The 26,078-nt window shown below is 45.6% G+C and overlaps 1 protein-coding gene across 1 annotated transcript in view; it reads left to right on the top strand.

Moving 5' to 3' along the window:
* Positions 1-5,038: 5,038 nt before the first annotated feature.
* Positions 5,039-26,078, top strand: part of tenm2a (teneurin transmembrane protein 2a) — a gene marked incomplete at both ends in the record, with an annotated part of 146,028 nt that continues 124,988 nt past the window's right edge. Inside the window, 2 exons of the mRNA XM_079167122.1 lie at positions 5,039-5,264; positions 21,606-21,899. Of these exons, the coding sequence (XP_079023248.1) occupies positions 5,039-5,264; positions 21,606-21,899 (520 nt within the window). The remainder of the gene's footprint in view (positions 5,265-21,605; positions 21,900-26,078) is intronic.

Genomic DNA, 26,078 nt, shown 5'->3' with positions numbered 1-26,078 from the left:
GCAACACATCTATACAGCTTCAATTTGTCATCCATACTGTAAAATTTAAAGCACATTGTACATAATGAGCTATTTGTCCCAAAAGCTGTAAATTACAATTCAGTGTTTAAAGTAATTACATTGATAATGCACACTCAGAAAAGTATTTACTGGCGAAAAAGAAGTAATTAATTATATAAGAATAATAAGGATTCCCACTTTAATATACAAGTATATTATGCTCCGGAGGGGAATCTGAGATTGTAATATGAGGCTTTGATGAACTGTATGATGTCTGGGTTTGTAGTAGGACGCTCGTCCTGAAATCAAGATGCACGCTCGTCTTTTGTACGAGTCTAATACGACGCTTCATTTTCTCTCCTTTCATTCTCACACAACCTCTCTTTGCTCGGCCCCCCCAACCCCCCGTCTGCTCTTTTTGTTTCCCTCTGTCACTCCGAGTCTTCCTCTCGTTGTCTTTGTGAACAAACTGCGTAAACAACTTAATTTGAGCAGCAAAAAAAAAAAAACAGCAGAAAATTGAGAGCAGCATGCTTTATAGCCACAATTTTGTCCTTTGTGATAACATGGCCTTCGATAGGGCGTCTTTTGCTATTTAAATTCCTTTCAAATAAAAAAAATTAAAGAGTGAGTGAGAGAGAGAGAGAGAGAGAGAGAGAGAGAGAAAAGGAAAAAAGCCACCAACTGAAGAACTGTTGACAAAGAGTGTTGGAAGAGTGGATGAATTTTCTGATGGAAAAGCTCCATGCTGTGTTTTATCAGGCTTTTAGTCACCAGTCTTGTTGGATGATTGTTGCTTTTGGTTTGGTTCCAATTGAATTAAACGAGCCAGATAATGACTGCTTCACGGGCTCTTTGAATCCAACCGTAAGATAAGATCAGATAGGAATTACTGTGGCTATAACCGGGTGCAAAAACATATGCGTTCGCCTTCACCAGGTCTTTAAAGAGACACGCCTATTGTACAAATACAGGTATAAATTTACACGGTGAGCCGTATGAAGTACAATCAACAAGTCCAATGAGAGAAGGATTGGCAAATATTGAAGTTGCAGCTTTTCAATTGTAAGAATTTACTGCTTTTCTGTGTCTAATAAACTGAAAATCTTTTGGGTTTAGACAAAGGACAGAAAATGCATTGTCACAGTGTTTTTTTTATGTTTTATACACCAAAGTATTAGTGATCCATTATTTTAGGAAATCATCTGCATGTGAATGGATAACAATTATTAGTTGAAGCCTTATAAAGTATAAAGCACATGGCGCTGTATACTGAAATACATACGCAATAAAACCTCTAAACTCGGTGGCAAAGTTTCGTCTGGAGTGTAACAATATATTCTATCAATAAATGTCAGTAAATGTCAGAACAGTTTGTAGCTTTTACAGAGTAAACATGCCCTTGTTGAGCCTCCTCCTAGATCGCCGCAGTAGGAGTCATCTGGACAGGAAGCCTCCCACAGCGTGATGGCCCTTAACAGCATCTCCTCGAGCACTCTCTCTCACACACACACAAACACATACACACACACACACACACACACACACACACACACACACACACACACACACACACACACACAAACACACACACACCGCCTCCCTGCTTATTGGTTTGATAAATGAGATGGCTGGATGGAATCTTTGCAGCTAATTGTCTTTGGGTATCCAGCCAATGCGCATGTAAGCATTGCAAATGCAGTGAAATAATATGCGCAGCCGAGGACGGGTCGATTGTGATCGGCGCGTTCCCAGAGCCGTCTGTCGTCTCTCTGCGGCGCTTTCTTCAAGGCACATGATGCAACAGAGCACATATTACCTGAGGCAATTTCAAACCGTGGATGCACTAATGCAGCTACTGGTGGAGCGCCTATGACCCACCGCCGGCTTTAATAACAATATATATTTTTACCGACTGAATGATTTTCTCCACAAAACGTATTGTGACAGAATGTGTCAGATATATTTAGTTTGTGACACGTTATGAAAACTAGATGCTTATTTTCCATGTGGAAGAAACACTCTTGAAGCATGTGATTACACATTAGATGTGTAAAAAAGAGAAAAAAGTGATGTTTCTTAAAATAGCTGTATCATAACAATTGTGTTTACAAAGTTGATACTTTTGGACTCTGCTCTTTCAGGTTGAATGGGAATCCATCTTGTCTGATGCTCGCTAATCCATTGATGTCATTAGCTTCCTATTAACTGGGTGTGATTTCTAGTTACAGTGGATTTACATTGTGTCATTTTCTCTTTTTTTTTCTTCCTTTTCCCCAGCTCTTATTTGCAGAGGAAAGGCCATTATCTGTACCAAACGTCACCTCTGTAATTGCGAAAATGAATTCTCCCCCCTCCCCTGTCGCCTTCCAATTACATTTCTCATTCTGCCTGGATTTCATGGTCACTTCACGGTCGCGTGCGTGTCTCTTTTCTCCTTCATCTGACCCCCCCTTTTTGTCGACTGTCAAGGAAACGCTACTGCTTGCAGGCCCAAGTGGGTCCTGGGCGAAGGTTTGCATATATATTCGTGTTTGTATACTAATGTCCTGAAATCGTGCGACCAGTCAGAACTACAATGAGTCATTATACTTCTGATGAATGAGATCGGGGAGGGTTAGACGGTTGTCACCGGAGTAATTAACAAAAAACTTTGCCGTGTGTGTGTGTGTGTGTGTGTCTCTGCGACCTTGAGGAAAACACCCACGTAGGTTACGATGTGATTGATATACAGTTCAGATCTGGTGATTGACCCCCTCGGCTTTCTCCTCCTAATCCGTCTATCTCTCGTTCTGTGTCCTTTCTCCTGCTACTCAACTAGAACGCACCTGCAAACTGCTCCTCAAGTCCTTCTACTGTGTTTGCCACGTTCACACCTTTTTAACTGTGTGTCACTATACCACTATATACTGTACCATATACACGGACTTGGCAGAGTTTGCCACTGCTCTATCACAGCTGATCAATACCACTCTCATTTCAGTGCATTCAAGTCAGAGCCAGGAGAGTATTAGCCTAGCTTAGCATTAGGACTAGTAGAATAATACTGTCCTGATGTCACCTCTGAGCTAGCCTCTGTTCCACCAGCTCCTGTGACAATCTCTTACTCGGCAAGGAGGCAGGCTACCTGTTTCTCCCCTTTTCCTTCCGGTCTTTATGCTAAGCTAGGCTAATAGCCACCCCTGTGTTTAACGCACCGAACAAATGGCGGTATCAAGCTTCTCACGTAACCTTTTGAAAGCGCTTAAATCCGTTTCCCCGACATAATAATCCGAATAATCCGATCCTCCATCGCACGCAGCCGTCGGACGAGTACACGACTCTCACAAAGCCCCGTCACTCGCGTAGCGCCGGTCAGAGCGTCCCCAACTCTGCCGAGCCAGTAGCCCTCCCTGTTTCCACAATCCTCCATTCAAGGTACAAACACATTAAGGTTGAACTCCTAATAGCCTGTGTGATGGATGTCGGAGCATAATGAGCTCTTTATGAGACTTAATACCTACTGTTAATCAATGGACATAGCAGGGCACTTTTCGATACTACCTTCTAAGCATTTTAAAATGAGCCCTCATTGAATAGATTGACTCGCATTTTGTTTCCTGCTCTCCCTTTTTTTCTCCCTGCTCATTCTTCCTCCCTCCCAGCATGCAATTAGTTACATCACATGCTCTGAATCAGGCTATTTCTTTAGAAATACCCCGCTCTGATATCAATGTGTCCAGACTAGAGATTTGTTTTTGATGGAAATGCGATGTTACGTCTGTAATGCAGTGGGTGGACCAGACTTTCCTTGGCCCGAAGCAATAGAAACACGGATGACCTATTTATTAGCATTAATATCCCATACAGGCAGCTGCTGGAAGCGTTCCCGTCAATTACGGCTGGTTGTTGTATTGTTGTACTTTGATCTTTAGCTGCTAATGTAATGCGCTGCTCAAGGCCGCTGCGCTGGTATCATGCTGTATTAGCATCATAATCGTGTGTGTAATCTGCATTCACAAGTATAATATTTGAATGGATTAGAAGTGGGCTGCATGCGAGATGCAATAGCTATAGCAACGGTTAGCTCAGGCGTAAAGCACAGAGACGACGCATGCGTTTAGCTGAGTCAGGGGCCGGGAAACGCTGTTATCTCAGCACCTCCATGCTGCATATGTGCATTTCAGTTTGTTTCTGGGTGTTTGTGATGTGTGTGTGTGTGTGTGTGTGTGTGTGTCTGGCTGTGTTTGATTATCCCTTACAGCCTCTAAGGGAGCGGGATTCATTCTCACTCTGATAATGAGGGAGAGACTAGCAATGCCCTCAAGTCATTTCTCCTCTTCTTCCATCCTTCCTGTTGCATCCGGCTGCTTTTCTTTTTTCTTTTTTTTCTCGTCCTCTACCTTTCATCCAGCCGTCTCCCTTCCCCTCGTTCCGCCCGTCTTTCCTCCCGTCTTTCCTGCTCCTCTGCCTTTTTCCGTGACATCATTGTGTGTCTGCGCTCATGCGTCGCTGACATCAGTTTTAAGATGACTGGACGGTGTTTGAGACACTTTCTCGTTTTTGTGTCATAGATTTAAAACGCCGGCCCCCGTCCATTTTTCATCAGCCCGGTCGATGGTTGGCGATCTCTGTAGACCCCGCCGCTGGCAGCTCTGTTTCTCCCCACAATAGCCTTACTTATCCCGCATCAATACTCCGATGTGTTGTGTATTGTCCCCGGTTGCTCGAAAATGTCCATCCGCCGCGCTGCCCTCTTACCTAACTTTCCTTGTAGATTCTCCGGGGAGTGCGAAGCAAGAGTGAGTCACAGCAGTGCATCCATTAAATTCATACCAACCTTTCACTTTCTTTTCCACTCTCTCCAACCCCCCCCCCCCCCTCTCTCTCTCTCTCTCTCTCTCTCTCTCTCGCTGTTTTCCAGGTGACTGAAGTGGAGATTGACATTACGGAGGCTCGCTAGGAGGCCCCTCCATCTTCCCCCCTCCTCCCCACCATCACCTTCTCCTCCTCCTCCTCCTCCTCCGAACCACATCTCTTCGCCCACCCAACCATCGGCATGGATTTGAAGGACCGCAGGCACCGCTCCCTCACCAGGGGTCACGGCCCCAAAGACGCCCAGTACATCACCTCCTCCCTGGACACGGACGAGTGCCGCGTGCCCACCCAGAAGTCCTACAGCTCCAGCGAGACGCTCAAGGCATTCGACCACGAGCAGAGGCTGCACTACGGCGGCTGTGTGACGGACCTGGTTCACCACGAGGCCGACGAGTACTCCAGGCAAGGTGAGTCTGCGGAGCAAAAAGGCTTTGTTACACTTTAGTTTTTGGGGCTTGATCCATACCGAGCTGGACAGGAGACGTTACTGTACATCAGGTCAATTTGATGACTTCAAAAGAATAGTTCCTAATGTTTGGAAGTATTTTTTATATATTTATTTCTTGCCAAGACGGGGGAGGGGGGAGCACATGCTTTCACTGCACATTGTATCTCGTATGTTAAATTAAAAAGCGAAAAAATTTAGTTTTTGGAAACCACACTTTTTGTATGGAATAAATATTTTTAAAAATGTAAAGATCAATTAAAGTGCAATAGAGGCGCAAGTAGGCTCTTTTTTACATTAAACCTTGGACTGAATCCAAGTTATCTGTGTCCCCAATACCTCCCACTTTGGTGCTTAGCTAAGCTAGCTGGTTGCTTCATATTTAACTTACAGACATGAGAGCGATATCAAACTTTTCTTCTTCCATGACGCATAAGAAGAGAAAATAAAGGAGTTCATGAGATGTCATATGGTTCAAGGGGTAAAAATCATGTCCTGTCCAGCTGGTACGGTTGAGCCCAGCATAGCGCAACAGTGGTAGAGCCCTCCCTGTCCTGTTATGTGATTCCTAAACATCTGCTGTCACACACAAACGGTAAACATAGAGGGTTTTTTTACCGCCGCATACTACTTTCAGCCACTGCGTGTTTCTTGCGAGGCCTCGGTGGCAAGCTGGTAATGTAATCAGATGGTGTAAATGCTTGCACTTTGCAGCACAGGACCAAAGCAGACCTTTAGCACCGGGAAGCCTGTCATAATGAACTTCTGTATCCCCTGGGGAGTGAGTTAGCCGATAGGCCGATAGGTCATCTCTAAAGGGGTGGGCCCACTCTTATAGGCATGTCTTTAAAGCTGTGTGTGTGGGTGTGTGCGTGTGTGTGTGTGTGGGTGTGTGTGTGTGTGTGTGTGTGTTGCACACGTGTGTGTGTGTTGCACAGGGACATGAAACAGGCAGTATTGATCCCCGGCTAGTGAGAGTAGTCAGACTCAATGGGATTGATCTGTGCTAAGCTCTGTTTTCTCTGCATGGACACAGACAGGGGAGGAAGAGAGCTCAACACACTAATACAGAAGACAGAAGAATAACAGTCCAAAAAAACACCCCCTCAAAATGAAAGAAATGGAGAGTCCTTGATGGTATTTTTCCAAATTGAACCTCTTCATTATAGTAACAAGGTAGACCCATTGTCTGACTGCTCGCGGCGTTTCAAAAAGTAAGAGAAAACGGATCAATCCGGCATTAGTTTAAAAGAAGAAAATGTTTCAAGGCGCACAGAAAAAGCGTATCTTGTTCAAGTGGTAGAAAATGGAGGATTGATTGGCGGGAACGCGTGGAAGACTGAAAGTCAGTGGAGTGTGCGCCGTCCGGACACACTCCACTGCTGCAGAGAGCTGACCTCACACCAGGCGATAGCTGGTCGATACCACAGTCCCCCGAAGCCTATCAGCTCCCTCGAAAGCCCAGAGCCACAGATGCATCGTGGGAAGTGTGGTCACAGGAGACCAACAGTGTTGCAGCACCATATGGACTGTGACACCATGGGAGGAGGAGGAGGAGGAGGATGAGGGAGAGAAGCAGCAGATGAATGTGACGAGTTTTCTTCTTCTTTCAACCAGATATTTTTGTAACTTGTACTTGAGAGAGTTGAGGGATTGAAACAATGTGTTCTCTCATTAGAGCAGCTTGTAGTTTACAGGCAAGATGGTCGGAGTGGACACTTTTTTTTTTGTCTATACAAAATTGGACATAGGGGAGACGGAGTCCTGATAACGTCCTTGTGCTTTACTGAATAGCCAGCAAACTGTTTGAAGGGGACGTTTGATATCCGAACTGACCTGCGATATTAGTAATTCATGCGCTGGTGGGGCCACACTAGAAAATATGATTAACTTTGATTAAATTATAATGATGTTGTTCGTTGGCGTTTCCGCATCTCGCTGAGAAGTTTTGAGGTCATCCCGAGCTCTTCTCAGAAAGTAATATTGCTTTGGCGGTTATGTGCAGGACAAACAATTCACAGGTCCGTGGCGTGTTGATGCATATTGACTCGCCCTTATACGGCTGTCATGTGTGAGAGTAAAAGAAGGGGTAAGTCGTGCACAGGTGGGACTAAAGCACCCAGGGAGCGTTGTGCACTCACACACACGCACATGAACTCAAATGAGCTGTTGCTGAGTTAGTGGCTTATTGACTCGCCTGCAGCAAAGCTGGTACTCCAGAGACATTTATTCTTGATGATGTTGAACTGATTTTCTATGCTCAGGCTTCATTATCCAGCACATGTGTATTTGCAAATGCAGGCACGATGTACATTTTTGCAGGTCAAATTGTTTTGCCGGCTGTTTTGGTCATTGTGAAAGATGATTTGAATTGAGTTGTGCCGTGCTAATTATTCGGAGTATAGCAGATGTCCTCAGGCTATGCCAAATCACAGATTCTGGGATGTGATTTTTGCACTCCAAGAACATTTTTGGTTGATTATCAAAACCATCTTTTCCATTATACAAACAGGTTTTATAATTATAATAATAGGTATATTTCTACTTTTGCTACGATGTAAAAATCTTACAGAAATAATTACTTTTCTCACTATATTTCTAGATGTGCACTGAAGTCCTGCTGCAGCTTACTTTAGTTATACTGTAGTCTGGCTCCAAAGCTATCATTGCCTGTTGAAATAACTTACTTACTGCACATCATTATGCATGAAAAGCTTCACTGGAATTTCAGTGTTTCCTCAAGCGTAAATTCAACTTAAAAAAGGAACATCATCTCCCTGGAACCGTATTCTGAGTGTCTTTGGACTCTTTCTGGGATGCTGTATATTTGTGTTTTGCTGCTCTGTGCCTCCCGGGCAAGAAACATTTTCTGTGGACTTACCTCCCAGTCCATTAGGAGCTGATGGTAATGAACTTTATTCAGGCCTCAAGTCTACATGCGGCTAATGTATTCTCCTTCATCCAACATATTTGTCTTGCTCCAACAATTTTGACTTTCTTGGCCAAATTGTGGTCCAAGTTTGCACTTGCATCCAGATTTAGAAAAGAGTTCTATGTCTTCTGTGCTATATTTTCTTAATAAGACAAGGTATAGTATTATATGGACTGTTACATCTGCATTTAGAGAGACGACAGACTTATTCTACCTCTGATTTTTATACAGTTCAGGGTTAAAGTACTGCAGTGTGATGTTATTTGGTTGCTTAATTTGTCGACTGAGTCCACACCTCAGATTTGTCCATTAAATCAAATACGTCTGGTGTTGTGCCCAATGACAGCTGTTACCCCCCTCCCTTAGAGAAACAATTGACCCTTCGCTAAGCCCCGTCCCCCGCTGCTCTACGCCATGAAACTGTAAGAGCTATCGTGGAGCCATGTCAAACTGATTCAGCAGGGAAAACGGGTTAAAAAGCTAAAGATAGAAGCTAAAGCCTACAGATCACAGTGGAAAAGTGGACCACCACATCACTCGCCGATCGAGACCGAAGACAATGAAGTAATGGAACTACACCGGCCCTGTAAACTCGGGTTGATCTTTAATCACTCTGCCGTCAAAGAGCGAAAAGCAGCATTGTACATTTAGTATACATTCAGTAGCTAGCGTAGCGACGTGCTAATGCTTGTGAATGATGTGCTAACGTACTCTGCTAATGTAAGCGCCACCGATTTTTACGTAACATTAGAGAAACATATATATAAATATATGTATTTTATATTTATATATATGCTGATTCATTAAAATGACTCCTCCCTCACAACTAATTAATACAATGTCAGGCTGAATGGATGAAGATAAGCTTATATTGTGAAATCATGTTGAAATCCTGTATTTTCAAATTACACAGCCAGGCTGTATTTCACGTTTCTGAACATAACGGGCAAATTTCGAGTAAATCCTTTTTTCTTTTCAGTTTGTTCCGTATTTGAACACTAGCTGTCCCAAACGGCTCCTTGCAGATTTTTGATAAAGTGGGTTTGCTTGTGTATTCCAGCAGACCCCCTGCTTTCATTGGATCTCAACTCCACTGTTTCCCCCATTACACCGTTATTACCTAGTCTGCTTGGATAAGCACAGCCAAATAACGCATTTCTCTCCTCACCATAACACGCAGCAGCATGGAAAGCTCATTACAAGTGTTCACTATTTAACACCACCAAGGAACATATTTGCAAACATCACCGAGCCCAATAATGGTACGAGCCTCACTCTCATATAACCAAAAATATCAGGGAATGTCTTTCCTGCATGTTTGCTTTATGTCACATATAGAAGTCTCAGTTTCATGTCATATTTTTTGGGCTGGCTCTTTGGTGCCGAATATGCAGGAATGGCCGCTAAACAGATAATCCCGTGACTCACATACAAACCAATCGTGCCAAGCTGAGCAGCGAGCAGAGGCCCGCTCCACTTCCCTCCTTCCTGCTGCAGTCTCTCTTTGCTTGTCTGCACCGCTTCCACCCTTCTGTCTCTGATCTTTGCACCCGTACTTTGCATCTTCTTGCCTTTTCTCGCACTCCGTCTCTGCGGCTCCTACTCGGCACATCCCAGGGGTGTGTCGTCCCCGCCGGTCCTCCTCTAGACAGGCAGGCATCATCACAGCCACTGCGGTCCCTAGAAGCTTTGACCTTTCCTTTGTCTAAATGAGCCCCTCTACATTCTGCTCTGCTGCTTTGCCCCGGAGGATGGGGAAACCATGGAGAGAATCCACCACCCACCTGCCCACCTCACTGCCTGGACAACACTTAACATCATTTGCTGTCCTAACCTAATTCTGCCTCCAAATCTCTCACTTTTCTGTCACTTTCTTTTATGTCCCCTTGTGCTCTTCTGTCACACCTTTCATACGCGCTTCCTCGACCTCGGTCTTCTCTTTCGCCCCTTGCTCTTCCCATAGTGTTGCTTTACATTTGTTATGTTGAGGCCCTCGCTGCAGCTCCGAGAATGAGCACATGAGTGTGTGGTTTTTGTGTTTTGATTCCACACTGGGCTTTGCCCGCCATAGGAGCTCCATAGACTTGACCTCTTATCGTCACAATGCACTGAAATGAGTAATAACATAATCAGGCTTACATGCAGTGTAACGGCCGCGGTAACCGCATTCATTGCATTCCCTTTTTTCTCCGTTGACTTTGATGTGACGAGTGACTGCAGTAGCCAATGATTGCTTTGTCCAAAAAGTCTGCCAAAGTCTGCCACTCGTATCCTGGCATGATTGCCTCCGCTGCCTCTATTCAAGACCGAATGGCAAGAAAAATGCACTGCTGGGTGGTCGGTGGGAGCCTGCGTGCCAGAGAAAGGAAATAGGAAGAGAATGGACATTCCCATTAAAATCAACGTAGCATGATAGTCAGATGGGCGGCCATTTTTATGGGTACCGTTGCCATCGTGGTCGTTGTAACGGACTAACTTCCGTAGAAACTTAACAGACTTTCTTCTAGTCACGGACTTACTGAAGTGTGGTTTTGGAGTGTAGTAGTAATGTTACCAAGCATAGAGAGCCAGAGTACTTCCAAGTATCTGCAACAACAACAACAGCAGCAGCAGCAGCAGCAGCAGCCTCTCATTATGTGTGTGCCCTCTTCAGCAAGATTCAAGCACTAACACTAACCCTCTATGTTAGATAGCAAGGATATAAAATGTGATTTCTTCACCACTTTAGATCACTTCTTAGCAAGAAGGGTGTGTTCACGGCAAACTTCCTTTGCACGCTTAATTCCATGAAGTCAAACTGCGTTGGTACAGGAGGAAACTCCCACTATTGCAGACACTCTGGGTTTGATTCATGGTCGTGGTAGTCCAATGAGCACAGCCGTCTGCAGTTGCCGGCGGGAAGCCAGTGCAGGTGTTTGTCCTTGTTGCTTCGTAGTTCGCTTCCTCTGCTCAGCCAGGGCTCCCGCGTAATGTCGAATTAGGGGGAATAGTGTGCACCTACCGCATGTTACGCCTCCCGGTGAAGCTCATTGCTTGCAGCGGCTGGTGGCACCATGTGTCACAGAAGTGTGTCTGCAGCCCTCCACAGACATGTGACGAGGACTGCAGCGCATAGGGATTTGAACATTCGAAGTTGGGAGGAGTATAGGGCCGAAAAAAAAAGAGAAATCCACATAAATAAGAAATAAGATTCTGTGTGTGAATGCATGCCGTCCATTGGGTCACAGTCAACCTGGACCGAAGAGACAACGAAGCAGCTGCACGCTATTAAAAATAAATGGCGAGATTAAATGCAATCCCTCCCCCTCTTTCTCCGATCTCTCTTTATCTTTGTCTTCTCCCTGGCGTTCCGCTACTCTGCCAGCTGCTGACACTCAAAAGCGTCCTGCGTCTGCGGCAACAGAGAGCGGAGGAGTCGCTGAAGAATATCCTGGGGCCGACTCCTCCAATCCTCAGCGCGCTCCCTCTCACCCCAGCCCCGTAATCGCTCTTGCGGGTTCTTTGTGCGTGGCCCCTGCGCATGCAAGGGGAGGTCTTCTAAAGGGCGCCATAACTTCAAGTAACATCTGGTCCAGCATTTTCGCACTCGCAGACACACACTCGGGCTATTGTACATATCAAAAAGGTCCCAGTTTGCAGACTGACATTGGCTCTTTTCCCCGCATCTTGGAGGAGCCTGTAAGAAAAAAAGCGTTTGCTTGTGAGAGAGCGAACGAGTGACGAATAGTTGTTTTTGGGTAGAAGTAAAACGACTGGCAGTAAGTACAGGTCTGTCAGACCAGAGCACGCCTCAGCATAGTTTGTCAAATCCTGTCCGTCCGATGAAAGCGCTCGCTATTAACACCGTTGCTGGCAGAGGTGCACGCACACGCGTGTAAACACTGGGTAACAAATGAGACGAATAATAGGAGGAGGCTGGGGGAAATGCATGCTGAAGGGTGCCAGATATTTAGCACCGTTGCTGGCCCCCTCAATCGTGCACGTGTGCTCGCGCCGCACACACACACACACACACACAAGTAACGGGTTACAAACGAGACAATTAATTGACGGAGTCCGAGGAAATGCACGCCGGCATCTGCAATTTTCTTAGAATAAAAATCATTCATCAGACAACGTACTGTGGGTTTTGAGTTAATCTATGTTTACAATGTAACGACCCTCTTTGACTCGGCTTTGGCAGCTTTTGATAAATGAGGCAGATTGTAAATGTCAGCGATATCAAGTGTTGTTGTTTTTTTGGGCTTTTTTTTTTTTCCCAGCCCAGTCACTTGCTTCCCAGGCTGTAATTAAACATGTTCCCCAGCCACTTTATTTAAATGTGTACGTGTGTGTGTGTGTACGTGTTTGTGCGAGTGGATGTATGACACACTGCTTGCACACGTGCGTTTAGACGCCGGCTATGTCCTTGCTTTAGTGGAGAAAAAAAAAATCAAAGCAATGCAAATGATTTGCTTTCTAGCTGCCGCATCACGATAGCATTACCATGCAGATGAACTCGCACGAAGAGTGATGCGATAGATCCGGGGAGAAATGGTGGACGTGAGAAGGTGGAAGAATTCCACAGATATGTAGGCGGTGTGCTGTAATGATATACATAAATAACAAAGAGTGCCTCAACACAGAGTGGCTTTTCCTCCACCGATAAGTCATATAACAAGACTACTTGATATGGAAATGATTTGTGCTTATACCTAGGCCCGAATGTGCCCCTCAACATCGATTTGTTTCTCCGTGATTCGGTCACAAATTTACATCAAAATTATAATTTGTTTGCCTGTTAACCAGCAGCAGGTTTTCCTCATTTGTCTGCCAGGAGTGATTAAATGTTGGCCGAGGGTGAAGCCAAGGTTTATCTGCGGCATGTCTACGGACTGTGCCACAGGCTAGGCTAGCTAGATTGGAACTTTGGTTTCACCCTCAGCCAACAGTCACTCCGGGGCAGACCTGCTGGTGCTGCTGGATAACCCTGAAGGTTTGCATGAGGAACGCTATGTGACAAAATGAAACGGAGTTCACACTTAAAACCACTTAAAAGTTCAGTTCACACAGATTCAAATGTAGTTCACGTTCATAATTCACAGTTACGAATTTTTAACTAAGTTCACGGTCCCAAAGAACAAACTAGTACACTTTCATTTCTTGTTTAAAAAAAGAAAACGGTCTGATGGTGTTTCATTATTTTCTAATATTTTCAACAGCCGACCCCTCACCGCATGCTCGGGGACAGCTTCACAACACAGGCCATAAAACATTTAAACTCTTGAGCTCATCACTGTGAAATGTCACTTTACCTCCATATACTTTACATTTTATACTATATTTACTGTAATTTATCTACACTTACATAATAGCCCTTTATTTGAACTTGCGTCATTTTATGTCTGAATTTTTAATTTTGCTCTTACTTGTGAGGTTTTCACATTGTTGAAGGGAGCCTGAGATTCAAGATTTCCATTGCTTTAGGCCCAAGTATTCCAGTGTCCCTGGGTCAGATCTGTAGGTGGAGCGGTGAAGCAGCGTCTTTTAAGATACCAGTAGGACTCGCCAAAGTAAGAAATGTCTCAGTCCTAAAGAAGGCAGGCTTTTAATGGGCTAGAATAGTAAGAGAGGAAGACCTACATGAAAAGAAAACCCCGCCTTTACCTTCTTAAAGTCATGCTTTGATGATGCATAACCAGAGATAGACAATTATCTGTGAATCCCAGAATACCTTTCTCATACCTCATTTCCCGTTGTTTTAAATAACATATAGGGACGTGTTATTCAGAATGTTCTACATCATCTTATACTAATGCACATGTTCAAATCTAATATAAAATATAATGACTTCGTATTGAACACTGCAAAAATATCCACATATACTGTAGCTCAACAGTGCAGCACTGCACTTTCAATTGGCAATAATACAGCGTCTGCATTTATGTAAAGGCTGGGGTTTTTTTCAGCATTCGTGACAATACTTCATTTCAAAAGTGACTCCTTAGTAGATGTAAAGCGGAGCATCGCCGTGTCAGAAGCAACGGCGAGGCATGTGTCCCAGGCTGGTTCGACCTGCTCGTCCATGAGAGGTGTTTGGATGCTTAGCGCTACAACCTCTCAGTTACAAGACCTCCTCCAGAGTGCTCTGTGGCGTGTCACGTCCTGTCACGTCCTGTCCAACCCAGGAATGACATTTGTCGCCACCTATTTTTGGCCTCCTCATTAGGAGAGGCGCAAGGGCCCCCGTGGCTCAGGCGGGAGCCAAACGAACGGATGTCATCTGGGAGGTGTCGAAAGTGTTTGACCATGACGCTCCTATTCATGCATATCTGTTAGGTCGCCGCTGCCCCGCTGATGGCGGGCGTTAATGACAAGCCACGTGCATATTGGATATGTACACGCACGTGTGTGTGTAGGAAATGGATTGTCGATAATCAACGCCGAAGCCCTACGAAAGGCTGAATGTCAGGGTGCCCCGTCATCCTGTCACGACATGTCAGTCACACAGCGGAGGTAATGTTGAACATATCTCTGCCGCCGCCACTCACTCACTACGTACAGCGAGGAGCTCTTCGGGAGGCAACGCGGCGAGTTGCAAAGAAGATGTAACGGCGCCGTTTAATGAAACGCTAAATAAATTAACAACCCAATCCAAATCTGATCACACAGTGATTTCACCGTTTGCAGGCGCAACGTGATTTTCTTCTTTTTTTCTATTTTTTTTCCAACAACCGTACCTCGACTCTCCGACATGCCCATTAAGATAAATGGATGTGTCAGTGTTTGAAGTGATAGTGTGCTTTGTTTACTTGTTGAAGCACAAATGCACATATTTAGTTTCCAGATGTCAAGATGAAACATTTTTAATCTTGACAGCGTCGTCTGCTGCAAACCACTTTGTTTTTAATCCCGGCAAAGAGGAGTGACGAATAATCTCCCTTTTGAGGGATGAAGCCGTTTATCTGATGGTCATGAGAGTGATGGCCGAGATAAGATGTTTAGCCAAAGACAAAAGAAAGACTTCTACAGTAATACTTTAATACTACAAATAAGGGCTTACAGGTTGATTAGAGAGAGGGAAAAACACACAGAAAACAATCTTTTTATCATTATTGTTACTATAAGGATTATTGTTGTTAATCTTAAAAGCTAACAAACCCAATACGTGTTTGACCATATGAGTTGCAGACGTTTTATATTTGCGAGAATATTGGTACTGAGAATTCATAGAAGGCATATGCATTGTGGCTAAGGTTAGGGAAACATTGTAGTTATTACAAACTACCAAGTGGTTACGCATAGGCAACTAAAACCCAAAGTTAAAGCTCCATTTTTTTTTTTGCCACTCTGAAGCAGCGGAGCAAGCTGTAAACACAACATTGACATATTATGGCCTCAATATGTTATGTTCAAGATATTCAAAATGTTACATTGAAGATGTAAACAAACTGCCTACTTGCAAGCGTTAGCTTTCACGGTTCAAGTCAGCTTTGTTTTGGTCTTCGCCCGTCCTGAGGGACATATCTGTCTCTGCAGAATCGTCCAATATGAACGTGCGTACATAAGCATGCCCGTGTTTCCACTTGTAATTGAAATACTTCTACTTAAAGAGAGAGAAATAAGTGTTTTGGGTGTAATAAATACTTATCATGGAAACCCTGATTTGTGAAGATGTTCATTCTCCGCTGCTGCGATGTGTGTGTGTGTGTGTGTGTGTGTGTGTGTGTGTGTGTGTGTGTGTGTGAGAGAGAGTAATTACTGTACAGCGACCTCATAAACTCCACTCTCACTCTCACAGACAAGCCGTGACCTTTAACCTTGACCTTTGTGTGAACAGGACAGACGACTCCGTTTTGTGGCTTATCACCCAGGTGTCTGTCTGCGCTCCTTCTCCGTCGTTTTCTTTCTCTCCCTCCGTCACTCTCCCCCTGCAGACACTGTTGACCATGACTGAGCATTTCATCACTCCTCACCACCTCCTCTTATGATCCCCTTTTTCATCATCTTATGCCTCGCTCTCTGTTTTCCCCCCTTATCAGCTCAAGAGGAAGCACATTGGTCTCCCCTTTCACACAGCGTATAGCCTGCGGATCGTCCTTCATTGCTTCGACAGACAACGGATATAATGACCACTGTCTTTCAAAACTCATGAATTCACATGTTTTCTCACTCAAAACACCAGCCGCTGTCTCCGGACCGTGTCCGCGGTACATTTTGCACGTGTTTACATCCTTTATTCTCTTCTAATTTCTTGCTATCTACACAAAGAGGGGACCACTTGATTTACATAAGCATGGGCAGAGATGTACAAGTGTCTGGTGGAGGATGAATAGTGGCAGTGAGAGTGAGAGGACAACGTGTGTGTGTGTGTGTGTGTGTGAGGGAGAGAGACGAGATGACAGCGAGGGAGGCCATCTGTACTATCGTCTCCGATGAGCTTAGAGCTTGCCATTATCCCTGTATCGCCAGTCGGCGTTCTTTACACACAGCGTGTAATTTGGTTTTTGTATTCCAGCGAGATAAGATAAGGAAAAATAAGACTTTATTGATCCTCTAGTAATAGCTGTGCGGAGGTAAAGAGGTAAAAAATACTGAACCGTTTCAATGAAATACATAAAAAACTGAATAATCAAAGTAAAGAGCGGTACATATTAAATATTTTGGTAGATTTATAGCATTTTCGATATGAGGTTCTGTTCCATTTTTCCTGCGTGTGAAGTTTTGAAATAGTGAGGTCTACTAATATGAAATATGTGTGAATAATAAAAAAAAAGAAAAAGGTACTATTCCCCATCTTGTCTTCAGTTTTGCGATCCAACTCTCCTTCGCTGTCCTTTTATTTTTTAATAGCGCACTGAGCAGCTCAATGATTTTCTTTTCAATGTGTTTCTTCTCGTGCTGAGCGACTCGGAGGGGAAACAGCGCTGCAGATTACGGGAGACGCAGGAGAGCAACTGGAGTTGGGAATTGATCGCAGGAGAGCGGGAACATGCGAGCCCTGAAAGTTGGGTCCTAACCACTATATTGTCTCTACTTTGTCCTTTCCATCATTTCCCTGATTCTTTCTTTCTCCTGCATCTGTCGAAACATTTCTTCACTTAGAAATAGAATAGGCTCTCCATAGTTGGGAGGAAATTTATATGTATATTTTATTGCTCCGTAATTCACAGAAAAGAAAACGCAAAAGAGAAATTCATTTGTTCAGGGATACTAAAGTGCTGCGCAGATGACTTCCGAATTGGATGCAAATGAAAATGGAAAATATGTTTTTAAAAGACACATTTTGCCTGCTATTAGCCACACATTTTTTGCGCGTTCTTCGCTGTGACAAAGAAAATGAGGCTTTTACTGTTATTAACAGTAATTTCAGCCATTTCAAAGGGATTGCTAGGGGAACCTGCCGTGCCCAGATGCGTGTGCTTCCTGATTTTGATGCGTCCTCCGCCCGGGAGGAAAATCAGTTCACTAGTTCAGCACTTCAGGACAAATCAGAAATTGTTTGGAGCTGCCAGCTTGCTCAAAAGCTGAAATTGGCATGTCCAAGGGTGGCCCTCAGTACAAACTATCGGGGCTGGAAAAAGCAACATAATTGCACACTTTTTGCCCCGTTTCATATCCTGTACAGAATTACATGGTGGGGGGAGGGGAAAGGCAACCAGCATAATGCAGAGTCCTGCTGCCTATACTTTGCCTGTCAAACTGCTAACAAGCACAAATGATTTTTTAATGATAGGGCCCTCTATCCCACAAAGCTGTCTACCCACAAACACTCATTCTCGTCCACACACACACACCGCAACGTTGCAAGCGTTCGTTCGCTCCCACACACATATCCATAATGAGTTTTATCAAGGGAAGTACATGCGGTTTTAATGGATCACTGCAAATGCCATTCCCACTCACACTGTTGTACTCCAGTTCCAACGAGATGCTTCTCTGTCCCCTGTGTCACTTTTATTTTTTTTACCGAGACGCAACGTGCGGCGCATGAATACTCGAAATGATGACGCACGGCAGGTGCAGGAAACCGAAGTCCCCGCTGAGCTGAGAAACAAGTGGAACAATTGACGGTTCTTTATAAACCAGCGTCAATATGTAATATTCAGTGTGGTCTAGAGGTTGTTTTGGGGTTGCATTGGTAGGGGCGTGCTGCTCCAAGTACCGGTGTTTTTTGGGGTCTCAATGCGGTCTGTCCGTACCTTCTCCTGATCTATATATCACAGCAATACCTGGAGGGTATTTCTTCAACGTTTGGCATCAACGTCCACCGTGACTCAAGGATAAATGTATTCGATTTTTGAAGGTCAAAGGTCAAGGTCACTGTGGCGGCCATTTCCATTCTCGCGATATCTTGGGATATCAAATTTGGCACAAACCCCACTTGGACTCGGAGGATGAACTGACTCGAATTTGGTGATCAAAAGTCACTGCGACCTCGCAAAACACGTCTTTGACTGTAACTTTAGGTCGTAACTTAATGAAGCTCCCCTAACCTTAGCGAAGTACTGCAGCAATTCAGTCAGATTAGAAAAACGCCTCCATATGTGCGGTTCCAGGGGGCACGGACAAATGGCGTATCTTGCCGTTCCACTTGGAGGAGTTGTGAGGTGGCCGGGTTTTTTCCAGCCACCTCATGAGTGGCTTTTACTCACTTGTTAGTTAGGCCTCTGTTCCATTTCTTCTTGTTACTCCTATTTCACTTAATAGAGCCCCATTTTCATTTCAATTTGATTCAGCGTACACTGATTGAGTCCCATCTTGTACATCTCATCTTTCCATGCAGGCTAGAAATTGCATTCTATCGTGTAGAGCGTGTTACTTAGTGTCTAGTAGCCCCTATTCTCTTTCTCTCTCTTTTTCTCACATACACACACATTTCACACTGTTTTACTGCCTTGGTTTCCCTTTCTGAAGCCCTGCCTTTCGCTCTTGTGGGAAAAGTACTCAAGGATGCATTCCATAATAATTTGTATTTTCTTGTATCAATTAATGCAGTCCTACTTTCATTTGAATTAGATTCAGCTGGATGGAGGCTTTTCATGTGCGCGGAAATTCCGTAACATTCTACGAAATGTGCTTCTTTTCTGTTTTGTGCTCCTTCATTCCACACTATGCTGCTTTTCGCCTCACGGCACAGTCAAATTTATTTGCGTTGAAATCCACAGCTCAACCGACAAGACCGACGTACATGTCAGCGTGTACACAATGAGCCCAGGGCAGCTGCGGAAGCCGCTCAAGGCCTCGAAAGAGCCATTAATGCGCATTATAAGGTCAGGAACGGCACCGAGAGGAAAAAAGCATTGATCTGATTAGAATGCGGCGCCTTATTTGGCCCCCACATCTGTCGTAGCGCCAACGTGCGATTGGTTTTGGATTTGCGGAATAACTGAGATATATTTTCATGTCTGCTTCAAGCTGTCGCGCCGATCAATCTCTCTCTGAGCACATGTAGATTGGCTGCACCCACCGCTCACGGTGATAAGGAGTGATTGGATTTTGCATATGTAATCACTGGTTATGGCATGTTAATTGCACGGAGCGGTGGCATGTGGGATGTAACATTAGATATGAGCGAACACACATACACCCACGCACAGACACACACACACACACACTTTGATGTTGTGCAACTGCTTCCATGTCGTGTTTTGTTTAGACTAGAGGACGTGTTCGCGTCCCAAACTATTGTCATTGTCGTTGGATGGGATGATTTGCATAATCGTCACTGTGATTGTGGAGCAGACCGCTTTCCCCTAGCGAGCAGTTTGGGGTTTTTTCGGGATGATTTGCTCGCTGATGTTAAGGAACCCATGTGCTCTACTCTCTCAGGCCTGCTGGAGTTCTCGCCCGTCCTCCTGCGATACTTCATCTCAGGTATGGGTTCACTAACTAGAGTTAGAATCAGTAGTGCTGTAGTGTGGAACGTCAACACGTTGTAAGAGTCCCTTGTGTCACGTGCAGTAAAGAAGTTTCCCTTTGTCATCCTTTGTGATTAGTAAGAGGAAAGGACAAAGAAGCGAAGAGGACGAGGAACGGTAATACCCCTCCCCCCCTCCCCCCCCATGCCTTGCAGTGCTTGGATGGTTGGGCGAGCGTTAGCCTAGAAGCTAAATCCACCTGTGGAGCTATTTGGCGTGCCTCTTCCTCTCTAGTCCAGCCCATCTGTTCGTCTGAGTAGAAGCACAGAGCCTGTCACCACTTTCCCCCCCCGGGCTACGTTTCCTCCTAGGCCCTCCCTCTCCTCATTACTTTCCGGCGTGACTCTCGAGTTTTTCGACGAGGCTGTGAAGAGGAGCCGTGAAGATCCAGCAGACGATTTTCATCCGCTTAATTCCTCTCTCGCTCCCTTTCTTTCTCTCTTTCTCTCTCTCTCTGTTTGATTGCGTCCGTACGCCTGATGAGTCACAGTTAACCCATGGTCACACAGCTGCGTGATTCCCGGCGCACTGATTCATCCCGTGTGCCGCCACGACGCCGCCATCTCTCCGCTCGCCTCTCCGCCATCTCTCCGCTCGCCTCTCCGCTCGCCTTTCCGCTCGCCCCTCCCTCACAAACCGCTAATGAAGTGAATCACAACTGTTTTTCCCCCGATCCCTTTACCCCAACAGCTGATGGTGAGCGATTGTATCCACAATACTCTTTTAATTAGTATAGAGAATAAATTGGTTGAGCATGCCTTTTTCCTTAATTGCTTTTTCCTCAGCTTGGATTTAATTGGGCTGCAGCACTGTTTATTGATCTCCTTTGATGTGCTTTAATTTGGATAATTTTATATATTTATTTTGGAAGTGACAAGTCGGTTTGTCTTGAGGGGGAGCGCGTTAGGCGGCGGGGCCGGCACTGCAGCAGACCGCAGTGAATCCAGCGGGCCTCAGGGGTCCGGCGCGCGATGGCAGCGAGGTTGGCGAGGTTGGCGAGGTGATCAAACCCAGAAGTCAGCGAAGCAGCTCCACTACAGTCGGAGAGGCCTCAAGTGAACAGCTCTTTGATCTCACATCAACACCTCGCGGATGCCAATGCAGAGCAGTAAGGCGAGGGAGGCGGGCCTTCTAAGCCCGCTTTAGCAGGCCCGCGGGCCAGTACATACTCCTTCCAGCCGCTACTTTGTGCCTGATTCATGCTGTGTCATCTCTCCCCCTCCCCCTGCCACAACAAAGACCAATTTTCAGCCTCCGCCTCCGTAGTTTCATAATTAGTGTGCTTCTCTGCGTGTGATTGTGGGTTTGTTTGCTAGATATGTGTGTGTGTGTGTGTGTGTGTGTGTGTGTGTTTGCTTGTGGGAGCATTTGTTTGTGTGGATGTTCTCCATTTACTGCTTTTCTCTTCTTTTCTTTTTACCGATGTTACTCCCCACACTCCACCCGTGTAACTCCACTCTCTCCCTCGCAGGGGGCAACTTCACCTTGGCCGAGCTGGGGGTGTGCGAGCCGACTCCCCCGCCCCACCCTGCCGCCGTCCCCTACTGTCCCGACCTGGGCCTCCTCCAGAGGGGTTACTCCCTCAGCGCCGGCTCCGATGCCGACTCGGACCCCGAGGGGCCGCTGTCCCCGGAGCGAGCCATCCAGCTGTGGTCAGGACGAGGACGGGTAAAGTCCCGCCGAAGCTCGGGAGTGTCCAGTCGCGAGAACTCCGCCCTCACCCTCACCGACTCTGAGAACGACAACAAGTCTGACGACGAGTCAGGTAGGACAAAGGACTCTTGAAGGATGTGTGTATCAAAACACAGGCCCATTGGTTTGAGGGAAAGAGTGAGGGAGAGAGTGAGTAAGACGCGCGGGAGTGAGAACTAATCGAGGAGGACGCGTCGGACTGACATAGTCTAAAGGGATTGTGAGTGAGAATGTGAATCTTGGTCGATATTGTTGAAATCTTTAGAGCGCCTCTCAAACAGACAGATTATATGAATTGCGAGCGAGTCGGATTTATTGATTGATTCTGTTTTCTGATCTGAACAACACAGAGACATTCTTAAATTCATTCAATAGCACTTAGGAACTCAACCCTCTTGTACCACATACCTGCTGAGATCTCACGACTGGTCTGCCAGTCCAAATCGAAAAAAAACTAATCTTTTTGGAGCCGGAGCATTTTTATCTTCTGTGATCCAACACTGAGATGCAAGTCAGAGAGAAGATGCCTTTCGAATCTTCACGCCAGTGCGAGAGTGTGATGTTGCCGGAGCGCCTTTCCATCCCCTGGCAACTTTGTTTACTGCCAGCTTCCCATTTCCTCGTTAATCTTGCCACCGCCGCCGTAAAACCTGCGCGGAAGCTTCGCCGAGGTGTCAATGGAGGTTAATGAAAAGTGGAAGGAAGGAAAAGCAACAGTCTAATTAATTGAATTCTCGGCGGGAACGTGTATCAGCTGCGGATCAACCTCTGTTGGACTGCGGGCCTCCGAATCAGGAACAACTTATGTCGGCTGATCAAAACTACTCAACACCTATTAAACACGTCAAGAAACACCTTCCCTGAGACGCGCCTCTCATCCCGGCGCCCGATAATTGCTTTGTGGTTAATTACCAAGCTAATCTCGCCGCCGCAGATATCAGCCGCAGCCGCCGCTCTCACTCTCGGTCTGTCTCAGGGCCAGGAGAACGCCATTGAGAGCTCCGTCGCCCCGGCATTTTCCAGACCTCGTGAAATTAGCTTCTTAATCCCGCTCTACATTGCGATAATGGCTTGCCTGCAGTATGATCTCACGGAGTGATGACAGTTGAGAAGATCAAAAGTTGTTGTTTCGTCTTCACTTTCCAAAAGACGGGGAACTTCATACGGTGATATTTCATCACGGGGTATTTTTTTGTGCTCCCACAGGATCCAAACATTCACTCGTCGAACTTTTTCATTCACTTTGATGATTATGTAGAAAATTGCTAAATTAAAGTCAATTCAACTAAATGCAAGTTTGCCTTCTATACTGAAGCTTTCAGCGAGTCTTCGGCTCGTCTCTTGGTTTCACAGACCAGACATTTAGATCAGGCGGTCTGCATTGCCGCCGCTGCCACCGCGATGAGATCAGAGGCGGCGCGGCAGCCTGATAAAAGCACCAGGTGTGCGAGCGCGTGTGATCGAGTCAACTCGTTAGTAATTTAGTTGCTCTGAATGAGGAAAATCGCACCCTTTACGCTTGCAAACAGAACATCTGATAGCGAATGCACGTCACACCTCAAAAAGCACCCCGGAGGGAAAAGGATTCAGCTCCCACCAGACCCAACCCAGCCTCGGCGCCCCGGGCGGCGCAGATGCCGAATTTACAAGCGCGTGCGTTGCTGTCACTGTCTCCTCTATATGCTACTCTGTCTGTCTACGGGACCCCCGCATGCGTGTGAGGAAGTGTAAAACAGGAGCAACGGGAGTGTCAAAACAGCAGGAGGAGGATCTGAGGGTCTAATAATAGCGATTGACGGAGGCAGACTGGAGAGACAACATCATAAACACATGCTAACAAATCAAAAAAGACGGTGACGTGCTAAAAGAGCACGCCGCGGCACTCTCATCTCGCCGCGTCTCTTAACAAGCTTCAGAAGTCTCACCTCCACTTGCTTCTCCTCCTCTTCATCTGCCTCCTCTCTCCTGCCTTTCGTCTTCATCTCTTCTTCCTCTGTCTTCTCCGCGCTCACGCTGCGCCTCTCGTTATGGTCCTGTCAGTACGGCTTGCCAGCGTGACTGACAGGTGTCGGTTTAAGGGTCTAGGGTTCCCCTTCGGGGCAGGAGTGCGCACGTGGATGAGTGTGCACGTGCGCCCTATTGCAGATTTCACTACCAAAATAGAAAGCCCTGCAGAGAAATGGTGACAGATATCACAAACCTCAGGGAAAGCACTATTTGTGTTTGTGTGTGTGTATGTGTGTGTGTGTGTGTGTGTGCCAGTTTTTCTGTGTCAGGAAGGCTGCAGAGCAATCGCTGGATGAAATCACAGCTTTGTTTTGCCTCATTTCTTTCAACTTAATTACTCATTAGTCAATTAATGTACTACACATGGACTCCAAAACAAGTTGAAAATTAGGGAGACTTTCTTGCCATATTTCAGGTTGCCTCACTACATACTGTTTTTGTTAAATGGCAAAAACAGGACGAGTTGAAAAAACAACAACATAACAAAACCTGAGTCAATAACAAATTAAAGAGTGTGATCTTTTGGATGGATAGCGTTCGTCAGTCATGGTGCCTGGTGCCTTTGCTAGTCTCAACACAATTAGCACCCCGTATACACCTTAAGTAAACAAGTAGAACTCACAGAGAACTTTGAATATTGCTTCATGTTTTTTTTAGTAGAACTGTGCTCTGCATGATATATATATACATATATAAATCCCTTTAAAAAACACACGGTAAGAAGGTGAGTGCTTGGCGTCACTCAAGCCAACATGACAGGCAGATATAGCCGCCAGATAGACCTTAATCTCAGAAAAAAGGAGACTTTTATCCAGCAACACCCTGATGGAACGTCAAAACGTCAGCACTGAAACAAGAGTACATTTCGGTCCAGACACCGCTGCTCGAACGCCTACCGTGTATCGGCAGACTTCTAGTGGATCATGCCCTCGCACTCTGGATCTGCAACCACAGTTGGGGGCAGAGCCATAGCTATTAGATTGGACTTCTTTGGAGGCATGCAGCCATCACAGCGATCATTGACGCTATCCCGCCTGCTAGCTGCTTAAGCCTTCGGATAAAGCAGTTTTCCTCCCAACTGAAATGAAGCGAGGGAGCGAGCAAGGTTACCGAGCTCCCCCAGACACGTGCCTGCTCTCGTTAGATCTTCCCCTGCTGCAATGTGGAGAACCTGCTGTGTTTGGATGGGGAGGGCCATGAGGCATCCCACTTCCTGGTTGTAAGACTGGGCCAGATAAGCTGCCAGGGACGGCTCCGTAGGAGGAGGATTGATTAAGCCAACCTTCTCCGCCCAACTAGATCCAAATACTGTCCCATAACCGAGCACCGTGGCGCGGTTAGACAGCGGATTATGCCATAAGGAGGTTAACTCAGAGATCAAATCAAAAGTGTTTTTTCACCATCGGAAAAATCTCTCAAACTGTGACGGCTTCTGAGATGGCAGAACTGTTAAAACCGTCTTTGAGTAAGTCCCACAGAGCTAACTAACCCAACTTGGCAGAGGTGTTCTTCACGAGGTATATGGTATAGCCTATATATTGATATTTTGATAACTCACCATATTAGTCGATGGAGGGGATTTGCGCATGTTGTCATGGTGATGTTTCAGTTTAGTTTGGATGTTTTCTTTCCAATCGTCTGAAAGAAGAGATATTATGGAAGCGAAATAGCCCAAAATCTCAAAAATGTCCGGCGCATGAATAAAAATGTTATTGACCGAACTGTAGAATCACAGTACGATTCCAGTGTGAGTTGATGAACAATAACACGCACACATATTGTGAACACTTCAAATAAAACAGCCGGATGACGGAGGCGCCTGATAGTGTGCAGGTGTACAAATTCATCCTTTTCCTCTGCAGACCTCTGGCACCTGTTAAATCAGTTTCTAAAATAAACTCTGTGATTATTTTTTCATTTGTTTTTTTCATTTACTGCTAAATTCCAATTACCGACAAGTATGTAAAGCCTGTTAAATTAGTTTCCTAAATGCAACTCAGGGATTTCTTCCCAACATCCAGCTTTATTGTCAAGTATTGAATAAAGACACTTTGCTTTTATTGCCCCTTCCAGACACTATTAAAATAAAGAGACTAGAACGTCGACTTGGCAGGGCCAATCCGAGTTTCGTTTGCACAAGCAGCACAGTGAGACAAACAAATACGGGCGCGGAGTGCGGCAGTGGGAGATTTCATTTTGGCAAAGTGGAGGAGGAGATTTACTGACACGCTGTGCACCGCCTCGT

This window comes from Pholis gunnellus (assembly GCF_910591455.1).
Source record: "Pholis gunnellus genome assembly, chromosome: 10".
Lineage (NCBI taxonomy): Eukaryota > Metazoa > Chordata > Actinopteri > Perciformes > Pholidae > Pholis > Pholis gunnellus.
Note: the sequence above shows the minus strand (reverse complement) of the source record. Positions and strands in the feature narration are given on the sequence as shown.